Source organism: Chaetodon auriga, chromosome 4 (genome assembly GCF_051107435.1).
Source record: "Chaetodon auriga isolate fChaAug3 chromosome 4, fChaAug3.hap1, whole genome shotgun sequence".
Lineage (NCBI taxonomy): Eukaryota > Metazoa > Chordata > Actinopteri > Chaetodontiformes > Chaetodontidae > Chaetodon > Chaetodon auriga.
Genome location: NC_135077.1, coordinates 22098106 through 22117573, shown reverse-complemented (window position 1 = coordinate 22117573; position 19468 = coordinate 22098106). Strand labels below are relative to the sequence as shown.

At 44.0% G+C, this 19468-nt stretch overlaps 1 protein-coding gene across 1 annotated transcript; it reads right to left on the bottom strand.

Moving 5' to 3' along the window:
* Positions 1 to 9413: 9413 nt before the first annotated feature.
* nfil3-5 (nuclear factor, interleukin 3 regulated, member 5) lies at positions 9414 to 19160 on the bottom strand. The gene is made up of 2 exons (XM_076728468.1): positions 18873 to 19160; positions 9414 to 13433 (listed from the first exon to the last, which is right to left on the bottom strand). Exon 2 carries the CDS (start codon positions 12878 to 12880, stop codon positions 11015 to 11017), a length of 1866 nt encoding a protein of 621 aa, XP_076584583.1. The 5' UTR covers positions 12881 to 13433; positions 18873 to 19160; the 3' UTR covers positions 9414 to 11014.
* Positions 19161 to 19468: the final 308 nt, after the last annotated feature.

Sequence of the window (19468 nt, the reverse complement as noted above, 5' to 3'; positions counted from 1 at the left end):
ATAATGACACAAGTGTAATTATTTTTATTTATTGCATTGCTTATGACTTAGTTATTCCCTGAAGCTATGGATGTAAACAGAAGGTCGGTTGGTTAATATTCAATTTAGGCCTCAGTTTATAATCATTCTGTGCAAATCTGATACGAACTCTGGCTTTGTGAATCAGGCGTAGGAGCAGACTGATGATTTGATAGAACAGATTGGTAGTAGCCAACCACTAGGTGGAGCCAAACACAAAAACTTTGATTGGTTTGTCCTGCTTCGCTCACCCTGACAAACAATCGGTTTAACCCTCAGTCAAACATCAGGCGTATTCAGGAGTGATGTTCAGTTTGTCCAACGTAGCATGAGTTAAGATGAAATCATTGTGAGAACAGGATGTTTCTGCGGCAGTTAAAGAAATTCACCTGAGAGGAGGATAAAACACAAGTCCATTCAGATTCAAGAGAGTGTGAGAGTCAAGCCAACAGGGTTGTTCTCCTTCCTCTGCCGCCGGATGAAGCGCTGCTGAACACTGTGGGAGGTCAGAGGTCACAGTGACAGATGTGTGTGTGTGTGTGTGTGTGTGTGTGTGTGGTTAGGGTTAGGGTTAGGGTTAGGTTGTGACCTGTCTGGCCAGCTCTGCTGCATGTTATGAGAGCTCTGATTTCCATATTTTGAACACACTTGTCTCCACTCGTACTAGTTAGCCCTTAACTGTCAGAGAGTGGGAGGAGTAGGAGACGGGTTAGATTACTAAGAGCTCAGTGCAAATGGTCTGTGGCTGATTCAGAGACAAAACATCTTTAACTTTTGTTTCCCCTCCTCTGCTTATCCTTTTTAACCGTTTTTCCCCCTCCACACTCTCCTGTTATTCTGCCGTAACAGTACTACTGCTTATCTGTTTACTTTAATGATTAGTTTATCTGCATCGACCCATCCTGTGTGTGTGTTCGCTCACAGCTAAAGCAACAGGAATACTGTATATGAGCCATGATTTCTTCCCAGAGGACAGAGTAGGCTCCTTCTTCTCACTTGTGGTTGTGGTTTCTCTCTGTCCTCCTCTGCTCTGGGACCTTGCGGCTGATTGATTCTGAATGACTTCCAGTGTGTTTCGGGGCCAGTCCAGGCCACTTTCCTGACATGAACTTACAAACTGTTCAATCAATAGGCTGACTATCATCCAGTCAACTGGTATCATGTGAGAGCTGAATATAAATTAGTTTCACCTCACTTCGCATTGACTCACAGAAGATTCGCTCTGAGCCTCTGAAATTAGTTTTAGATGATTTTGATATTTGTGTTTTATGGAGCGCAGAAATGAGGCCTGCAGCAGAACTCATGAGTCGTTTGGTTTAGTAGTAGAGGCAAATAAGTTTGTTTGGGATCAAAAGTTCAGAGAGTAAACATGGAAATTTTTAGTGAGGAGGCACCATCCACAGATTTCAGTGTCCCCCAGTTCACTGTCACATAAAGATATAAAGTGATAGTAATTAAAAATGTTTGGTGAGCAGTTAAGAATAACACTTATCAGTCTGGATAAGCAGCACAGTGAGAGCTAGAAAGCACTCAGAGAACATGTGTAGGACGGCCGAATCTTTGAAATCTTTGTTATTTTAACAACAGAAAATGTGTCGAGCTTTGTCATCTGGGTGCTTCTTAATCAAAATGAATGATCTTGCTGATTTTCTATCTGCCTGGAAATATTCAGGTTTTGTAGAAGGATGAATTGTACCATATTTCAAGTGAGGAAGATTCCTGACCAGAGAAGAAGAGCCATTTGATAGAGCATGCTGCTGAAGTTCCAGAGGTCGTACTTGACTTATTTCTGGGGCAGGGTCAGAGTTTATGTCTGGGCTTCTCATCTAAATCATTTTGCATGATATGCTGCGTTGTGGTGATCAGGTGATCAATATCAATTTGGAAACCATTTCTTATAAAATGGCACTTGGTCCCGCTCCCCCAAATTTGCTAATTTGTTTATATGGTACATTTTGTAGCCTTTTTTCTTTCTTTCTAGCACATATCAAAAGGTTTTATAACAGCAGTGTTCAAAAAGTGTGCTGAAATAAAAATGGCGATATCTCTGTATGCTGGAAGAGGTGTGGCCTATTTGCAGATGCAGAGTTGGACCTAAAAATCCAGGGAAAAGTCATTTTGCTTCTGGTCCTTTTTTTTTTCTTCTTCTTCTTCTTTTTTTTTTTAAGATTTCTTCCAGCTAACACACAGAAAATGGGACTGACAACATTACCTTTTGGTCGAGGTAATTATAGGGTTTGACACCTCACAGTGTGTGACAGACTGAAACATGCAGGGAGATTTTCAAGTTTTCATGGAATCATGCAATAATTATTTTGTTCATTTAGTTTAATCTCTAATTATTTTGTTACTGATCAGGAGACACCAATGGGTGAGGGATATGTGTGCTCTTGTCCTGATTTACACATTTTCATTGTGAATTTTCTTTAGGCGTTCATCAGAATAAGTTGAATCAAAAAAAAAAAAAAAAAATCCCAGTAAAAGACATTTATGTGCTTTGAGTTGCACCTTCAACAGTTCAAACAATATTAGGCATTCAATCATGACACTGAATAAACTATGTTACTGTGTATAATGAGGTTTATTATTGCAAGAACCACCAAGAACCAGGCCTTTAAATTTGAGTCCTAACACAGTTTTGTACATTCTGCAATTGTGCCCTCTTCTTTAGAACTGTGTCTAGGTCCACCCCCAATTCAAAAGTTTCTAAGCCCACCCTTGTCAGCAGTGTCACACACACACACACACACACACACACACACACACACACACACAGTGACACACTTACACATTTAATCTAAATCCCTCCATACAGACAGCTGTGCCTGAAATCATGCGTCACTAACTCCACCTCATTGTGTCAGTACTGTACATGAGTTGCATGTCTCCTGTTCACTCAACCAAGACTAATAACCAACGACTAATCACAAATAAGTCTGTGTGTGTGTGTGTGTGTGTGTGCCTGCGTGTGCTGCATGTGAGGCAGAGGCCACTGTGTGCATGTGTTTCCAGTAAAATGTAAGCATGTGATGGAAGCAAGCTAATGTTTAGTGTGTGTGTGTGTGTGTGTGTGTGTGTGTGTGTGTGTGTGTGTGTGTGGTATGTGCCTGTGCAGTCACGCAAAGATATACACTACAGTAGGTCAGTGGGAGAAGATTTGCTCACATGCTCGTGTAAACATCTTTCTAATACCTAATGTGTTTACCCTCTGTGTGTGTGTGTGTGTGTGTGTGTGTGTGTATGTGTGTGTGTGTGTGCGTGTGTGTGTGTGTGTGTGTGTGTGTGTGTGTGTGTCCTGTGATGGTTGTGTAGTTGCAGATCTGTGGTGTAACAGTAGACAGATGGGAGAAATGGCTGAGACTAATCTAAAGGGGTTAATCCACTTAATAACCACCACGAAGGACTGCAGGTTACCTCACTCACCACAGCTCCAGCATGTTGTTTGTCTGTCAGGCTGCTGGAGCTCCTATACTGTTGGCTTACATGGAAAATGCCAAGTGCGCAGTATTCCTGATGAAGCAGCATCAGCTGTGTGTACCGCATCTGCAGAGGAGCATCAGCTTCAGATACACGCTCATATGTACATCTCTGGAATCATCTGAAGAGCTAAAGTGACTTCAATAAGTGCCGAGTCCTCGTTCTGTGTAAAAATGCATTCTAAAATAAGAGTTAAGAGAGAGAAGATGACATGAGGCTTCGTCACTCTGCATGTTTGTCTTTCTCATGGCAAGTGTCCTTTGGAGCATAGCAGCAGAGTGGAGGGATAGTTACACATTAGCTCGGCTAACAAGGGATCTCTACACGGGCCGTGTGAACAGGCGGAACGATCAGCAGGCTTCACTCTAGAACTGAAAAATATACAACTCTGACTGCAAACTTGAGGCTTAAGGAGAAAATGTCATCAATAATGGGTGACAGGTGTTTCACTTGACATCATAACAGTAAGTTTCATCAGCAGACAGAGTCCACGAGTGTCCCTCCTGATCCTTTAAGGAGCTGAGGGCTGAAAAGACAGAGCAGGTTCAATTAGTATGGATACAGTCGTACTCCTCTTAAACATGCATGCTTATTTTTATTTATAGAAACTTATACTTATTCCTCATGGGTAAAGCATTAATGAATGCTTTATTAATTATGAACAGGTTTTTATTACAAACAACATAAAACCCCTAACAGCCTGTTAAGTGCTACCACAGTGTCTAATAAAGCCAGGTAGATTACTTCCTCTCCGTGTTTAATTAACTTTATTGATCTCCAGTGATATTCCAGTTGAAATATTTATGGAACAATGTGGCAGCTCGGATTTGAAAATGGCCTCTTGAGCTCTTCATTCCAAGGGCCGTTAGTGTTCTTCTGGTGTCGGTAAGATATCTGTAGTGTACACAAACTGCTCATGAATCAGAATGTTTTTACAGGAAATTCATTCATGACACCTGAGTCAGAGTTCTCTGGCAGCTTGTGGGAAACTTTGGGGTCTGGACTGAATCAGTATTCGTGGTTACATCACGTAGCATGAATATTGCATAGATTTTGGTTTAAAAAAAAAGATTAGACTGTTAGATAGGAAAAAAGGAATAGCTCCTCGCTTTTAAAGGAACTGTTTGACATTTCGGGAAAAACACTTATCTTTTTTCTTACTGACGGTGACATGAAAGCACTGATACCACTCTCATGTCAATAAGGTAGATATGTAGCCAGCAGACAGGTAGCTTAGCTTAGCATAAAGACTGAAAACAGGGGGAAACAGCTAGCCTGACTCTGTCCAAAGGTAACAAAATCTGCCTTGCCCACACATATAATGGGTTATATCTTGTTTGTTAATTCCTACTAAAAACTCAGTGTACAAAAGACACATTGTGGCTTTCCAGGGGGATTATGTTCCAGACTATTGGATGGGTGAAGCAACAACCTGGAGTCTCGTCAGCACAGTAGGTTCCAGCAGCAGAGCCAGTCTTTATGCTAAGCCAAGCTAACAGGCTGCAGACTGTGGCTTCATATGTAGCATACAGAGCGAGCAAATAAACGTACTTCCCCCAAAATGTCGAATTATTCTTTTAAACTTTGAAAGAAGTGAGGATTGGATTGATATTTAAATCTGTTGACAAATTCTCATCAATTTCTAAATGCCCTTGACTTCAAGCTGAAGTACCTTTGGTGTTACTTTTTTAAAGATATCCTTTTGGCCTTTATTGGATAACACAGCTGCAGTGAGACAGGAAAGTAAGGAGAGAGAGACTGAGAGGATGACATGTGGCAAAGGGCCCTTTTAAATTGTTAAAATGTAACTTTTATTAATTATTCTTAATTATTTACAATACATAAGCACATCCTTTAAAAATTGTAATTCTGAGATTTTTTTACAAAGCTGTCATGCAGAAACAGTCAACAAATGAGGGTTCAACAGCCTGACAAGATCAACGTGCAGATGATGTGTCTGTGTGCGCACGCACACACACACACACACACACACACACACACACACACGCACATGCACACGCGTAGGCCAATGCGCTACTTCCTGTAGCACAAGGGCACAAGATATGGTAATGAGACCCAAGGGTGGTTTAGTATTGCATAACATGGAGCTGATTCATCTCTGGCACACACACACACACACACACACACACACACGAACATACGCAGTTATTCCTGCTGGCCTACTTTCATTTCAGAAGTGCACAACTTTCTTGTGGCCTATTTTTACGTTGTGATGTAAATGCATCTGTGTGTCGCTGAAGTTGGCAGTCCTTAAATCATTGTTGTCCACACATCTGTAGCCGTGCACACACACACACACACTCACACGCAGACGTTCACTGACCTATTTTACAGTGCCGTGTAGGACAGAGGCAGGAGGGACTGAATGGGTCATGGCAGGCAACATAACTCTCTCCTGAACCGCAGCCAACCAAGCATGTTCAGCAGAGGATTCTTTTTCCCCTCGTTCTGTTTTCTCTTCCAGGCTTCCTGCAGGCATGTTCCGCATCTGAGGCCCATTTCTGCCGGTGACAATACAGTACATAGCTTTCCATATCTGTTCTGGTGTCACCCTGCTCAGCGGTGTGGTTTCTACTTTTATTCATCACAGGAATTTTTGAATTGATTTGGTTCATTTGACATTGTGAAATTATCAGCGTTACCAAACTTCCAGATCTATAGAAATAGATATCTAGAAATACAGAAACATACAATAAAACTAAAAAAAAAAAAAAAAAGCATGTGCTGCAAAAATATTGAGCTGAAATGTAAAAAATTGCAAATCTTGCAACCTTGAAATTACAAATGCAGTCAGTAAAGACACATAAAGTGATCCACAACGGCACAGTTTTATTCAAATGATTCCAATAATTACAGGAAATGAAACTCAGAGGATGTACCTGAGGCTTATTAACAGCTCTAATAAACCTCACTGCAAATGCGAAGTGTCTAATAATTGACTAACTGCATTCCAGAGTTATTTATTCTTTAACTGGAGAACTTCTCAGAGACTGTCGCTCATGTGTCCCGTGTGCGTAATATGAGAATGATATCAGATTATTTCCATCATAATTAGAATTACTTTAATAGCTTTTTCCAGGTTTTCCGACGACACAAAAGCTCTCTATCCTGACTGAGCCCAGACTTTCATTTTCCCTTCAGGGCATGTTGGTGCTAACAAGCTCGTACTGTTTTATCATTATAATGTTTCCTTTTCACATGAGAAAACACGAAACCATTGAGAGGCTGTGAAGTTAATGTTTACAGCTGGGCCAGTTTAGCCTCATTGCACAATGAGTTTCGGTAGCATCAAGGCTGAATTTAAGTCTGCAGTCCTCTGTGTGTGTGTGTGGACAATTGGCTGAAGTGACTCAAACCTGAAAAACAGAGGTGTGGACATACACTCATAGGTACAAACACACAGTCGAACACATTCCTCAGCTTCATTCTCATTGCCCCATCCCTGCCTCTCCCTGTGCTGCTGACCTACATACTGCAGCATCCCGGTTACATAACCAGCCGGGGCTGTTGATCACCGCAGGCAGCGCAGGGCCAACACCCCCCTCTCGCACACACTAGCACACACACAACGACTCCTCGCTACACACTTAACAGCTTTCATTAACTTCCTCAGCCAAAATCCACAGTCCTGTGCACACACCTGAGAGACATGTGGGTTTAAGTGGTGTGTGTGTGCAAACACTGAGGCAAAAATCCAAATTAGGTCAAACCAACATGTCTAGAGTTTGTATGTGAAGGAAAACTGGCAGCTGGTAATGTCATGCGTCACTGTCTTCCTCAAAGGTACACATGTACGCACGGCAAAAACATCCCCCCACCCAAACGCAAGTAAGGGAAGGGACTAAAATAATTAGAGTAACCTTCAATCTTTGATAAGAGGTCTCTAAAACTGGACAGGAGCAGTGAAAAGAGTAAGAATGCTGATGAGCACAGTAATGATCGTATGAGAATGTCATGGAGCTTTCCAACGGATAATCCTGCAAGGGATTAATCAGTCCATGTAGGTCATTTTTTATAAATGTCAGCTTTATGCAAACTGATACATCAATTAACCCGTGTGTGGTGTGTGTGTGTGTGTGTGTGTGTGTGTGTGTGTGTGTGTGTGCGTGTGTGTGCTACTGACCTGCTCCCTCAGGCAGCAACAAGAGAGCTTCTTTCTGAGCAGTTTGCTCAAGTTTACACTGTAGAGGCATGTGACGTAACCCCCCCTCCTCTCTCGCTCTGTCAGCCCTTTACTTTGAATAACCCCCCCCCCCCTCTCTCCTCACCCCCTCCTCCATTCTCTCCTATCCCTCCTCACTGACCTACTTTTACTACTGGCCTGTTTTCACAAGCCTCCACACAATACAAAGCAGTGTTAATAGCTCAAAGATGGGTTGGGGAAAAAAAAGAGGATGAGTGAGAGGGAGACCAAGAGATACTGGGTGTGTGTGTGTGTGTGTGTGTGTGTGTGTGTGTGTGTTGGGGGCAGAAATAAGGAAAGGAGGGGTGCACTACAAAACACTGTAGTTCTCTCAGGAATGTCACCTTATTATGGCTGGCTGGTGGGTGGCATGGAGGGCAGAAGTGAAAACACACGAGGAATAATTATTTTATTCCTGATTAAAATCAGTGGGTCTATCTGTGGTCAGCTATCTATCTGAAACTGAGACACAGGAACACGCTACTCTTTCTGTACACGACAAGTGCCTTTCATTCGTGTTGCAAAATTTCACAATGTGAAGCGCTCTGGTAATGAAGAGAAAGAAAACATGCGCACAAGTGTTTTCATACTTCCATTCATACGAGACCAGAGCTGTTGTCCTGAGATTCTCAAGAAATTTGGGTGTTTCCGTGAAATTGCAACTCCTCTGTATCTGATAGGCTGTCATTCCTGTAATGGCTCTTATGTAACCCTTGTCAGTGGCACGCTCTGCCCATGCCAACTTGTTGTTCCCATTAGCTATTGCTCCATTAACGGCAGGGTCAGATGGAGGCTGCCACGCTCTGTGTTCACAGTTTGACGCAGTTTTCTCCCAAGACGGTTGTGTAACTTGTTTTTGCTTGTTGCACTCTGATACGCTCTGGGGTTTTTCCTCTCTTCTTTTGTCCAAGTAAAGCACATCTGTTAAATTTATGGCCCATGGCATTGAGCAATTCTGGACTAAATCAGCATCAGAAAGCTAAATATGTAACTTTGCTTGTGTGTAACTACTTGACGCAACACTTCTCAGCATGCAGGTTTCAAGGCGGTCGTCAAGCTGGTTTACTGTAAAAGGGAACAGTTTGCTGTTATTTGAGACTGGCTTAATCAACTTTATGAAGACTTTCATATCTCTGCTGTTTTCTTCTGCTTTTTATTAATTAAAGGAGAATGAATTGCGTTGTTTTGGTCATATGAGAGCATTTAGTATTTCTCTGCATTGTGCAAAGCTCTTTAAATGGACTGCTTTTAACCACTTCCCATTTTTTCCAATCAGTTGCTTTCGGCTTGAAATAACAGCTTGACCTTGAGAGTTTTCACCAGGTTTCACCTGTTTGTAAAATATGAAGTGCACACTGTGGTTTTTATTGCAGTCACGTGTACTTTGTGACTGTCGGTGTAAACGCATTACATGAATATTAATTTAGCCAACGGATTCCCTCCTGTACAGCACAGTCTGTGTGTTGTTCTGATTTTTTTCATTCCAGTGAATTTCTGGCAGTAGGCGGCATTAAGTGATGACGTGGTGAACTGGTGAAGTTTTTCTGGCCGTGTCGGCTCACACTGAGCTGTACTGGCAGACTGGGAGGTTTCTGTCTGTGAACTATGAATCAGCTAGTTGGTTTTCAGCTAGAAATAGGCCGATCTGGAAGCGCGTGCATGTGTGTGTCACTTTCATAAATGCAGTTCAAAAAGTTCACAAGAGACATTCAGGAAATTCAACAACCTTTTATTTTTTCCCCATTTTGAATCGTTCACAATCAAAAATGAGTGTTTTTGTAACCATTTTGCATATCCACATGAAGTATAGCAGTACATAATCACTTCTGGACAAGCCTTATTCTGTTTTTTTTTTTTTTTTTTTTTTTTTTTTCTTCCATTTTCGGAAAGCCTTTCGGCAAACAACAAAGGTTATACGGTAACACAGAGTACAAATGGTAACTGGGGGAAAGGGCAGCATGGGTAAATACACAGCACAACCAGGAAGAGCATAGAGCAAAATGACACACAACAGGATGACAGAAAAATACACAAAATAGTCAAAATAATAACCAAATAGAATAGAAAATAACAATATTAATAAAATAATAATAAAATAATGACAGCAGTATACAAGAGATAGACAACTTTACATTTATACATAGTGGCCAGAGGCAGGCACCAGGAAGTGAAACAGTTAAACTTGTACAGACTGTATGATCTAGCTAAAACAACTCAGTGCGGAGGTGAGTGGGATCGTTAAGACATCGGTCAAAGTGGGGACGAGGGACAACACAATAAAGAGGCACCTTATGAAAAGAGAGCAGCTTTGCTGGTTTGGAGAGCCATTTCGTCTATTAGACAGACCATTTTTGTCTGGAAATGAAGATGTATTGATTTTGTCAAACGGCTGGCAAACGAAGCTTGCCTTGTGCTTGTCAGGTTTTGCCAACAGCAATGTGTGACTGCCTAGCCTTGACTGATATGCGTGTAACTGGCCTTGACTGTTCTGACAGCTCTGAGTGAGCTCAGATCACTCGAGTGAGGCCCCCGATCTGATCCATAACTCTGAAAAAGGTGTACTTTTTTTTGTGTACAAGTTGTGGCTCATACTTTTAGTTAAAAGAAAATCTTTGAGGCATTTTCTAGACAAAAGGGGACTGTACAAGGTGTCTCAACAAGAACAAACTTTAAAGTCTATGACTTCCGCATCCCACTGCTTTATTTTTTGTTGTTTTTGCCACATTTTTCTTCTTAAAATATATATTCCATATATGCAAATTTATATGTCACAGTAATATACAATCTAAGTGCTTCAGAAGTGAAGGGGACTCGTGTGCAGATGGTAAGAGGGTGAAAAGGTACAGATGTGTTCAGAGGGAGGAAGAATGTAACTCTTAGCCAAAAAGGGAGACGCTAGAGGAAGGAGGTGTATTCTTTGGTCAAAGGAATGTTCCCATAATGCCACAATAAATGCTGGCCAGCCACCAAGGCAGTTTACAGTAATGAATAATTGACTAATGTTTGAATTCTCCACAAGGGAAATATCCGAGACTCCAGCTCTGGAGAGTTTCATTCTGTTCCCTCCCTCGTTTAGTGATCTATTATTTCAATTGAGGGGAAAGGTGGGAGGTAGGAGTAAAGAGAGTAAAGGGATGGGGAGCAGGTGACACAGTGAAACTTTATGGTGAAATCACATCCTAACAACAGTTCACACAGATCACTGGCTTCTTCTCTGTCTTGTAAGGTGGTGATGTGAATCGTAGTTGTCGTTGTCTGTCTGTTGTAGACAACGACAAAGTGACAGGAAAACGCTCAGGCAGTCCCCATTTGTCCTTAATCTCGCCTCTTATTGCGCCCACCCCTGCTGCTGCTGCTGGACCCCCTCTTCCCTCCGTCCTTTTTAGCCTCTGCCCTCTCACTCATCTGGGGCTCCGCATACTCAGTCTCATTCTCCACCTCTTTGCTCTCCCCATTTACCTGGGTGCTGTGGGGATTGCTGGGTAGAGCTAAGTAAGGGTGTTGAGGCAAATTGGGAGAGGGGGACATGGAGGTGTTGACCGGTCCCTCCCCTTGCACTCCTGCTGCCCCATTGGACAGAGCTCTGTACTTGAGGCGGAGCTTGTGGGGCAGGGCAGTGGCTTTGACCTCAGCTTGGAACTCGCAGTGTGAACCAGCAGCTCCCACCGCCTTCTGGTGGTAGCTGCTGATGTCTGAGGAGGACGAAGAGGGGGACTCATCATCTGTGGAGCCCTCCTTATCAGAGCTACGAGGGTCCCCATCACTGGATGAGGTGTCTTTAGTGGAAGAGCTCTCTTGGTAGAAACCGTCGGCTTGGGGGCCTCCCTCGTAGGTGAGCACCGGCGGCTCTTCATCCAGTGTGTTGAGGTAGCTGTTGTGCTGTGGGAAGGAGGACTTGCCCTCCTCACTGTTATGGATCAGATCTGGGGCGAAGGGGTTCTGGTGGCTTTCTGCATGCTGAGGACTGCCCTCCTGACCTTGGTAGCTGTTGTGCCCATGATGGTTCTCATGGTGTTGCTGGCTGTTGGTACTGTACCTTTGCTGCAGCTCTTGTGTTGATTCAGCATGACCATTAGTGTATTCATACTGAGGTGAGTCCATGGTCTTTGTCCTCTCTAGCTTCTCAGCGACCTCTTTGATGGTCACTGAGCAGTCAGAGAACATGGATGCTGACGTGTGCTGGTCTTGCTTCAGTGACCTGCTCTGTTGGGACTGCTGGTCCTCTGGCCTCTGGTTCTCCATGGGGTAACAGCCGCTGCTGGAGCGATACAAGATGACACTCCTCTGTGCAGCAGTGGCCTTAGGAGTCGTACTGGATGCCTCTATGTGGCACTGCTGCTGCTGTTGTTGGTGCTGGTAGTCCATGGCGCTTTCAGCCAATGGGGTGTTCTGCTGGTGAGGAGAAACCAGAGCAGTGTGGCTGGCGTGGTAAGCCCCGCTTGGCATACCATTGGACATCCCATTAGCTATGGGAATCCCATTGCTTTCCAGTCTGGTCATCTCCATACTTGAGGGCTCCTTCTTTATGCTGTAGCCCATGGGTTCTGGGCTGTCTCTTGAGGAGCCATCAGACATGTCAGAGACGGAACCCCGGGGAGAATAACTGTGGAGCATGTTGTGGCGGTCGCCACGGCTCGACTGTTCAGTTTCAGATGAGTCAGAGTTCAGCATCACCTGGGATGCGCTGGAGTAGCCGCTGCTTGAGAGGTAGGCGCTATTCGGGGTGCCATTGGTGCTGCTCCCATTGCTACTAGCGTTGGCAGCAGCAGCACTGTTGGAGATCTGTTGACTTTTCTCCATGTAGGAGGATGTGCTGATGAGGCCAAAGCGCAACTTCAGCTGAAGGAGCTCAGTTTTTAGACGAACGTTCTCCTCATTTAGCGCCATGACCCGGTTCTCGAGCACCATGTCATTAAGGCGACGCTTTTCTCTTGAGCGCTTGGCTGCTTCATTGTTCTTCCTCCGTTTTTCCCAATAGCAGGCATCTTTCTTCTCATCAGAAATAAACTCTCGCTTGCGACGGCAGGTCACAGTAGGCTTGGTACCTTTAGCCTGGCGGCTGATCCGCACTCCACCTTCAGGAACAGGGGATGGGAGGCTCCCACTGTAGTTAGAATAACTGTCTACCTCCATAGCATTTTTGTTGCTGGTGGATGGGATGTGTATACTCAGGCTTTCCATTTTTTCCCAGCTGGGGGCCAGAGTGTAACTCTAGCAAAGGGCAAAGGGGGAAAGGGAAAAGATGTAAAACTATATGAGCCTTCTGCTTTTTTACTAAGGAGTTTGACCTATGTTGCAGGATCCGTAAAAACTTCTTGATGAGGTATTTGAGCTCCTCGAAGGGATAGCCTCATTGATTTCTGTTGCTGATCTTTCAAGGTTAAAACGTTCAAGTGTCAAAATTAGCCAAGAAGATTAAAAAGAGGTGGAACTCCACAAAAACCTCAGACATTGAACTAGTGTTCTAAACGAGGAATCTATAAAAAGAAACAAGTTCGTATTTTGAGCAAAGAGTCTTCCAGCTGTCTTGGCAAACAGTTCAAAGCAGTCTCTTGAGTCTCACTGGGGGTGATTTTGAGTTTATCGACGTCTTCCTCAATCTTCAGCAGAGTTGTTATGCCTGTCAGGCCGTTGCCCTGCTTCTCTCAGCGTCTCACAGAGGATGTAGGTCAGTCCGTCTACTTCGGTGCTCCCTGAGGATCCAGCTTCAGTAATGCTGTTTGCTGACCACTAACTGGGTTAGGGAGACAAGGAGAGAGGGGGTGGGAAAGAGAGGGAGAGAGAGAGGTTTGTAAAACCACTGTACTTTATTGTGTCATACATACACACACACACACACACACACACACACACACACACACTCACACACATAACATTTCAGTAGATCAAAGTTTTAATGTGTGTCCCTTGAGTGTAATCTCTAAGGCTTGAGATCAATACACAGTCTGTTTATTGCAATTGGACCTGTGCCAAAAATCTATGACATTACCACCACAGTTACGTGATGTTTGTCTTTGTCTTTGTTTCCTTGGCTTCACAGAGAACAGGAGGGCGGATGCAGAGTCTGAGTAGCAGCACACACGAGTACACAGGGCTGTAGCTGGGACTTAACATACTGTACAGTATGTGCTGCTGCTGCTGCCACTGCAGAGCTCTTGCGTAAGACAGGACGATCACGTAACGAGGAGCAGGCTGACCTGGTGCCGGCTCTGCAGACTGACAGATAAAGGGCTGAGGGAGACAGGGAATGGACGGGGATGCGCTTGATGTATCTCAACACTCTATGTATAATGCTGTATTTATAGTATAGTATAAGTACTGTGTATTTATAATTTATGCTATTAGATTTTATTTCATAAATTGCATAAGGGACAAAAATCTGAGTTGTGAATACTGGACCAAACTGAATAGACATATAGGAATAGATATACATTTGTGTTGGGCTGCACGTGTGTGTGTGTGTGTATGGGGGGGGGGGGGCTCTCTGTCACAGGCAGTGTCTCAGTTTCTCTGGTAGCCGTCACACTGTCTGAAATTACACAACACCACAAGCTGCTGCACTTCCCTATGCAGTGTTGACATCGTGGCTTTACAGGAAGCCTTGCCCACCCAGCATGTCTTGCGCCATGAAGTTAACAACAATGCTGAATGCAGCACGGACGGATGTTGCCGGCAGTCCAGCATTATGTAATAAGTAGATCTGCTCTTGTTTTAGGCTTGATTCCTCTAGTTCTCTCACTGCACAGCATTACACAGTCAATATGCAGTAATTAATAACACATCATTACACTAAGCCCTGGAGTCCAATACAAACAGGAAAACATCTTTTTATGACACACACACACAGACACACAGAGAACGTAATAATCTAGGTCACTGTGCCTGCGGGTAACAATGACTCCTCTGGAGTCGCTTTTCATTCGCAACGCTGGAACTAAAAGTAGCATAAATATGAACTTTTATCATCATCACATGCCTCGTCTTTCCCATTGCCACTATTTTTTTGGGGAACCCAGTTTCTATTTAAATACTGGAAACTGGAGTCAGTGGCGCTCAATTACAGTTTGGTGGACACAAAGCTGTTTAAAGGAATTTAACTCGAAACCTACCAGTCTCACCACAGTCCGCTTACTCTGGTGTTTAATTGTCAAGAAACTTTTGTACAGACTTACAAAGCTTAAATGTTGAAACAAGTACAAACCCATATTTATCTGAACTCAAGAATTTGAGCTGTGCGACTGAAGCAGCTGGGAGTGGATACATGCAGACTGTTTCCTGCATCTCTTTTACCTCAAAAAACACTGAGAAAAATATTGATATTGATTTAGTATATTGGTATTCCCATACTGTATGTTCTGTATGTGAAAGCAGAACTGTACAAAGAAGTTCCACCGACTGAGGCAAGAAACACACTCACGTCCCAAAGAGAGTAGAACAAAAGTGGTTGAGTTGAACCAAACTGACGCACATAAACCTTTTTTCACCACGCTGTGGTGTACTGTTCCCATATCACAAACCATTGACTTCACACCGTCAAGTCAATGTCACATAACTACTTAATCTATTGTGCATCCTCTGAAGACTGGTTACAGCATGTCTCTGCTTTCCCCGGAGTCACGGACCCTGTTGCATGAGCTGACGTAAAAAAAACCCACATTCTGACTGTGAAACAGATGACTACTCTCTGAATAATTAACCTTTTATTTACACATGTTTGCTATTTTGTAACTCTGGGGCCGAGTCTTGATATGCTGCCGGCTATTCTCCAAACTGAATTTTCCCTTCAGCACCGTTGCAAAGATTTTACTATCTCTTGTTTGTCTACTTTTTTTGTCCTCAAGGAACTGGAGTAAAGCTACGCCGAACAGAAAGGGATCTGGACACAACTACCAACAGATGTGGAAAAATATAGGGTCAGTCTGCCGCAAGCACCCCCCCCCCACCCCCGAATAATTTTCATAAAGACTGGGGGGGGGGGGGGACAAAGGAAGGAAGCACGCATACGTCTGCGCTGTCCCACTGACCTAGAAACGACGCTAAGCAGTAAACACTCCTCCTGTCTTTGACGGTGCGCCATAAAATAGGTCAGTGGGACTGCAAGGGAGGGAGGGCAGGAGAGGGAAAGAGAGTATTAGAGTGCACTCTAAAAATAGAGCAACAGAAAGAGGTGAGGGAGGGAGGAAGCAGGAGAGGGATGGGGTGAGAAGAGGAATTCAGTTGGTGGAAATGAGAGGAATTTTACCGAATGCGAAGCAGGAAGAATAAAAGAGACAAAGTTGAACATGTCATCTGCCTCAAAATCACATTATGAAAGCCCCGGTGATTTTCATGGCACATTAACTCCCGTTCGCTGTAGAAAAAACCCGACAACACCTCACGCAGCATGCAACAAAATGCATCAGCAGCAGATGAAAAAACGACGAGTGCGAGATGGGGAGATGGCATTGACGTCAGAGCACACACCCATCTCTGCAGCCGAATTCACACATAACAGGCTCTCTCTGAGGACTGCATGGGGAGGGGCTGCTGTTGTTGCTCGTAACGTACGTGCTCTGAATTTCTCTTGTTGTGAGGCAAAGCTTGTGTAACGTATGCATATTACATCGCGGCAGACGCTACAGGTTACTGTAGTGCTGTGAATGGCCTCTGATCTACTCTTTGACTGTCCTCGCTGTGCATGTTGTGCTCTAAATAAAAGCCAGGGTTAAAGCTAGAAAATAAAGACATATTGGCCATGGCATATTCTACAATTGACTCTTTGTGCACGGGCTAATTTTCCATTAAAAATTAATAATCCGCTGCAGCAGCTGTAAGCAGTTTGTTTTCAGTGTTTTCAGCTTTGGGAAAAAGTAAAAGCTCTGAGGCAGTTCCCAGGCACTTGATGCTTGGGGAGGAATGCTTCACCTCTGACCTCCTTTGAGGCAAGTTTGAGTAAAACGCATGGCATCCTCTTCCCCTCCTCCATCTTTTAAGTCATCCAACACCACACACGTGGAGGGGCCCCAGCTAGGAGCCTCCATTTTGCCCCACGGCTTTGTGTCAAGGCACAAAACTAAGAGACAGGAATCCAGACATTCCTGGTCAGTCAGCGAGACCTACGGCTGAGTGTCATTTCCTTCCTTTAAGTAATATGTGACTAAAAGCTGCTCTATCTTAACTAATGATTAGCGACAGTGTTCCACATAAATGCACATTTTTTGAGAAAAGGCTACAAATTTGGTGAAGAGTGAGTAAAATATTCTGAAATGTACAAATCTATACATGCTTATACATTTGCATAATATTCTGTTTAGTGTTTTGAACCTTACTGGGTCAACTGGTGACATGTGACCTTTCATCATATTAAGTCTTCATGCAACATGTTCATATCTGTACTTACTAGTCAAAGGTTTTAGCTACCTACAGTCAGCAGATTCACAAAGTAAAATCCCTACATTGATGAATAGGCAGTAAGGTAAGAAAACCAGGCCAAGTAGCTGTAGTTGCTGCAGTCTGCTTGAATCTGTGGTCTCATATTCCTCAGAGTGGTCAAAGTAGTCCACAGCTTGCCCTCTATACCTCATGCTTCTCCTCGCCCAGATACAGGTTTGACCTATATTCAGAGAGCTGGCTGGAACGGAGCAATGCAGCCGGCTCGCAAACCAGACCAGCTGGCAGCAGGCGGACTAAGAGCTCACCAGGACTCTGCCTGCCTTCGCCAGACAGGGGTTTCCATGCATTGCATCACATCCTGCATGCCTAATTTCACAACAAAGTCAAAGCAACATCTTGAAGTTTTGTACCAAACAAAAAAAGACTCATAGATCTGGTTCAACTTCACTTCTGCTTTTTCTGTGTTCTCATGGAGGAGAAAGACTGCAAAGTTAAAAATATCTCACAGACACCGAGCAGCTGTGTTACATCACTGATGAAAGCATTTCAAAAATACAACTTCCACCCAGTCCCACCAGCATCTGCTTTAAAAGTGAGGATTTTGGTGTTAATCCGGGAATGAATGATGGGAAGAAGGCGCAGGGTGTGAACGGGAATCAATTAAAGGCCTCTCTGTCCCGGGAGAGAGCTGCTGTTTATTGCTTCTCCCTGCTGTGTGCTGGTTATGTCATACCCTCCAACTCCCTCAAAGCCAAGCTCTGTGCTATATTAACACACCTTAGGAGTTAAAAAGAATCACCCAGTGACTCACTTTGAATAAGAATCAGACATTTTGTGACTGTTTTTTCTCCTTTGAACTTGAACATCTATAAACGTCTTAGTGATGTAACCTGGAAACAGAAGCAAAGGCTCTGCACATCTGGAGAGAAGGAAGTATTATAGATACGTAAGCATGGAAAAAATCTGGTCTTTTCTTCAGTAGATGCCTGCTGCCTTACATGTGGCCCCCCAAGATTCCCTGTAACACTCCCATCAATTTTACACAATATGAAGTGGCTACCTATTATTTAAAAAAAATATATATGATTATGACATTTATGACATTTTTTGCATGCAAGCTCAATTTTCTTATAACTTTATGAGTTTCAACTACCTTTATTGAAAATGTGGCATTGGGAATATCTTGCATATGAATTGGTATTGAAAAAGAAACCATGCTTCAGTCCAGTCTGTTTGTGTGAGCTGAACAGCCACAAAGAAGAACTCACATCTCTGCAGCTAAACTGGTGACCTACATAAAAAACATACACATACAGACAGTAGCATGCCACGTGCAGGAGCTAACAGCACACTGTGTGTCTGCATTGACCAGACAACACAGAGCGAGCACGGCAGCTGCCCCCATTCCCTGGAAAATACCACCACCATGAGGGGAAATAACCTCGCCTTGACATTGAGCACATAACGTAGGATATATCCAACCACGTTTTCCCAGTCCAGCTCCATCTTTCCAGTCAGTATCGAGGCGAACGAACACAAAAAAACGGGGATAAAGTAGCACGCTAGCCTCGCGAGCGCCGCGTTTACTGTGACAAAAACAGCCGCAAACGTCTCAAAGTCACGGGCGCGCGGATCTCCCGAGAGCCGCCATGTGAACAATAACCGGCCATAAGCATCATGTCCTCACCTCAGCACACACAGCCGAAACACCTCTGCGTGAAAGCACACCGAGCCACGCACATATGGAGACACAAACAAAGACAAAAGCCGAAAAGCAGCCGTCCGCGCAGTCATAACATACCTTTCCATGTCCTGGAGGAGGGGGAACAGATTCAGGCTTCCCCGACACAAAAGCTGTCTCGCTCCCGTTTCCTCCTTTCCTCGTCCGCTTAGAAGAAACCTCCCAAAAAAAGAAAAAAAGACTGAAAAGTTTTCTTCTCCCGTTCGTGTCGGTGCTCTGGTGTGTTGCGGTGGTGTCAGTGGGTCGGGTGGATGCTGTCTCTGCCTCTTGGCTCGGGCTGCCTGTGTGTAGTGCGATGCCGGACACTTTGCTCCAGTTTCTCCGGCTCCCTTTCTAGAAATATGTGTTAGTAGGTCAGCGGTTGCATAACAGCTCTTAGGCTGCCTAGTCACGTTTTTGTCCTCTCTCTCGCGCTCTCTCTCTCTCTCTCTCCCTCCCTCTCTTTGTGATATCAGCCCGTGTCTTTTTCCTCTCCTCTCCACCCCTCCATCTTCATCTCCATCTCTCCCCCACCATGTAACGCCATCTCTTTCACGGGAGTGCTTGAGTTTATAACAAGGGCATGGACGCTTTTACACAGGCGCCGTGTTACCGAGAGGTCCAATAATAGCATGTAACAGCATGTCCTTCAAACTGTGTACAAGTACAGCCGCTGC